Source organism: Montipora capricornis, chromosome 6 (genome assembly GCF_036669925.1).
Source record: "Montipora capricornis isolate CH-2021 chromosome 6, ASM3666992v2, whole genome shotgun sequence".
NCBI lineage: Eukaryota > Metazoa > Cnidaria > Anthozoa > Scleractinia > Acroporidae > Montipora > Montipora capricornis.
Genome location: NC_090888.1, coordinates 60,658,473 through 60,661,858, shown reverse-complemented (window position 1 = coordinate 60,661,858; position 3,386 = coordinate 60,658,473). Strand labels below are relative to the sequence as shown.

General features: G+C 36.8%; 1 protein-coding gene across 1 annotated transcript in view; it reads right to left on the bottom strand.

Moving 5' to 3' along the window:
- LOC138052748 (thrombospondin-related anonymous protein-like) overlaps positions 1-3,386 on the bottom strand; it is a 12,607-nt gene extending 9,221 nt beyond the window's left edge. The window contains exons 1-2 of the mRNA XM_068899313.1: positions 3,235-3,386; positions 3,066-3,122 (exon numbers count right to left, since the gene is read on the bottom strand). Of these exons, the coding sequence (XP_068755414.1) occupies positions 3,066-3,122; position 3,235 (58 nt within the window). The 5' untranslated portion in view covers positions 3,236-3,386. The remainder of the gene's footprint in view (positions 1-3,065; positions 3,123-3,234) is intronic.

The window sequence follows — 3,386 nt, the reverse complement described above, 5'->3', positions numbered from 1 at the left end:
GGTAATAATTTAGTATGGAAACTGAAGTGCACTACCTACAAGATTTCATAAAATTCCTGGCACGCAACAAACAAAACGGTTAAAAGTAATAATAATAATAATAATAATAATAATAATAATAATAATAACAATAATAATAATAATAATAATAATAATAATAATTAATATTAATATTAAGAAGAAGAAGAAGAAGAAGAAGAAGAAGAAAAACAATTGTGGTCCTTACGCCGACTATATCAAAGGCTACTTACTTGTATTTAATATCATTTGAGTTGGCTCTTGAATTGAAAAGGACTAAAGCATCAAATGTCAGCTTTTTAATCTCCTTTTACGTCGCAAACCCGTTCGATTCAACAGTTTAAAACTTTACTATCCAAAAGTGCACGAAATAAAGGAAACGCAGAATAAGTGTGCACGCACACCCAATTTCGTCAACGAGGATCGACACTCGCCACTTGTGGCATTCGCACCGTTACACTTCGGCAATTTTACATTAGAGTCTAAAGTGGTTGCACACGAACAAAGCTTTCCCGAGCTATATTTTACAAAAGACACTTTAATTTAGGGACTGAAATTATCTTGCACATCAAAACTCCTCGCCATCATCATACATTGAGAACGAATTCAGTGGCAATGTTTAACTCTACTCAAACGTTTGACGTAAACTTGTTCTTAAGCTCCTCAGACATTTTGGCTTTGATCGGCCATCAAGATGAATTGAAGATCAGCCGAAAGAGGTTGTCATCAAGGTTACCTGACAGACCGAAAGTGGTCCTTCAATTAAAGATTGTTGGCCAGTTGACAAGTCAACTAATAATTTAAAATAAGTAAGCCGGACTTCAAGTCAAGACTTCAATTCCGATATCTTATCAAACTCTGTATAAAGTACCGCCTGCTATGAGTTCTGACAGTTCTATTTTATCTGAAAAGTGTTTAAAGATGTTTTGAATAACACCGAAAATTAAAAGAAACATAAACTTCCTCAACTTTTTGTAATCATCCATTCTCCTATTTTGAGTGACAGAAGTAAAACGAAGAATATTAAACACCTTAATAAAAATGAGTTAACAAAATTACTTCACTTTATTAGCATTACCTAAATAACGACGGTCCTTATAACTTGAAAATCTCCTTCTCTCGACAGAATACTCGATGAAGTGTTATGTTGCTGTTTTCGGCTTTAATGCGTCAATGTTTATGTTACATTTCTCAGTGCATTGATAAAGGTATGTGAGAATATTGTGTCAGGTCCCACAGTCAAATCAATAAGAGACTAAAACTGTCGATTCATGCTCAACCAGTTATCCTATGTGACGCAATGATGTTAAAGGACGTGTTTTTACAATTGTGTTTATACGGTGCGGTCTAATTACAACATAAACAACTGCCGACCAAAATAAGACACGCGAGAAAAAAAACTGAAACATAACTAAGTTCCGTCGTCTACTGAGCACACGAGCGTTGACCGTATTGTCCATTTATCACCAGTTTTAGATAGATATCTTCGATACGACAGATTATATATTTGTTCCTCACACTCGCATGCACCCTGTACTGACAATTAGGTTTCCAATTAAGACAGTTTTTTTTTCAAAGAATGAACTCTATGCGGTTTAAACGCTTCCCTACCGCGGAGCTTTTCTGCAGTTCAAGAAAAGACGACGGCTGCGGCAAAATGCATTATTATTGGCTTATTAACGGGGGGGAGGTACCTTTTACGGCTTACGGTTATCTTTTTCCGTCACCCTTAACTTATGTAAAAAGCAAAGAAACGTCCCTTGTGTTAGTTACTAGCGGGGTCTCAGGAGACATATTGAATATTTTCTGGTCAGCCTTGTTCCCTTCCCTTGGAGCCAGAGAGACTATGAGAAAGAAAAGCTTGGAATGATCGAGAAATGATAGGTGCACGAAAAATTAACGCTAGCGTTAATTTTCAGATGACTTCAAGTTCTCCTAGCGATAGCGGGGTGCAGTGGCTGTTGCCAGTACTTTCTTACAAAATAAGGAGTTCAAGAAACAATGACGGCTACGTACGGCAACAAAAACGTCACTTCAAAATAAAACTTTAAGCATTCATAAGTATTTCGCCATTATTCTATCTTGTTCAAGTTGCACATCACTATTGTCGAAGCATATCCTACAGATGGGTTAGAATGAGATGTGTCATGAGGATGAACGAGTTACTGGTGTGAGGCAATTTCAATCCAGGAAATAAATTGGAATGAACGGTGTCATGGGCCCCAACGAGAATATAGTTTAATGATAGTATTGTTAAACGTATTTTAGTATTTAAACGGTAGATATAGGCATATTTTTATCCCCTAAAAAAATTTCATCTGTTCCAGAGTCTAGTGATGCGAAAATTATAGGGATTAAAACTTGCCTTTTCGAAAATTTCAGCCAGAAAAAAAGGCTCCCGAAAATTCTAGGTGACCTTTTTAGGGTTAAAATCCGTTAAAAATGCATGGGCAATTATACCATGTTTTAGATGGTCGAAAATCCTAGGACAGGCAGGCAAGCAAGGAATTTTACAACAAATGTTCCGAAAATTCTGCATCTCGAATCGTCTTCCGAACAGATATTTTCCGAAAGTTGACGTTGGGTGCCCAGGCCTTGGCTTCTCACGTCTTCCACAAGCTTTGTTGGGTTACAGTTGCATAAAAGTTAGGAAACAATTGCAACGGCAACGGAACGTAACAAAATGTCAAACGCTCGTGGAAAGCAGCATGACAGCCATTTTTCAACTCCCTCATGTTCTTAAGACCGCAGGAATACCATAAACTAAATATAAAGTCAAAGTAATTTCTGGGGATAAAGCATATGGCATCTGTGAATAATTGCAATAATTGACGTTATTACCAAGGGATTAACCCCCAGGCAAAAGTCTAAACCAAAATAATGTAATGACGCGGACAAAGCGGAATAAAGCAAAATGACTGACTGTTCTCATATCTTGTAACAAGTAACTACAAACGCTCTCTAAACACTGGGATAATTGAACTGAGTCGCGAAAAGCTCGAATCAAAATCGTATCGTTTGTTTGTTGTAATATTAAACGGACTCACTGTAGTTGGCCTTTGCATCAAGGAATAAAACCACAAGGAAAAGAAATCTCTTCATCACTGGAAAAATAAACACAACAATTTCAGGACCAATCTTAATTACATTATCGCCTTTTAACGAATAAAAAAAAAGAAACCAACTAACTCGGCAGGAAAGAAAAAAAATACTCACTCGTGAAGCTACGCTAGCTGTTATCGCCGCTCAAACGGCAAATGCGTGTAAGGAACGAAATATCTCGATGTTCTTCTACACAATAAGCCATTGACACTTTTTTATACCCTTCTATTTAAGGAAATTTACGCTCCTTTGCGTGTGTCATTCAT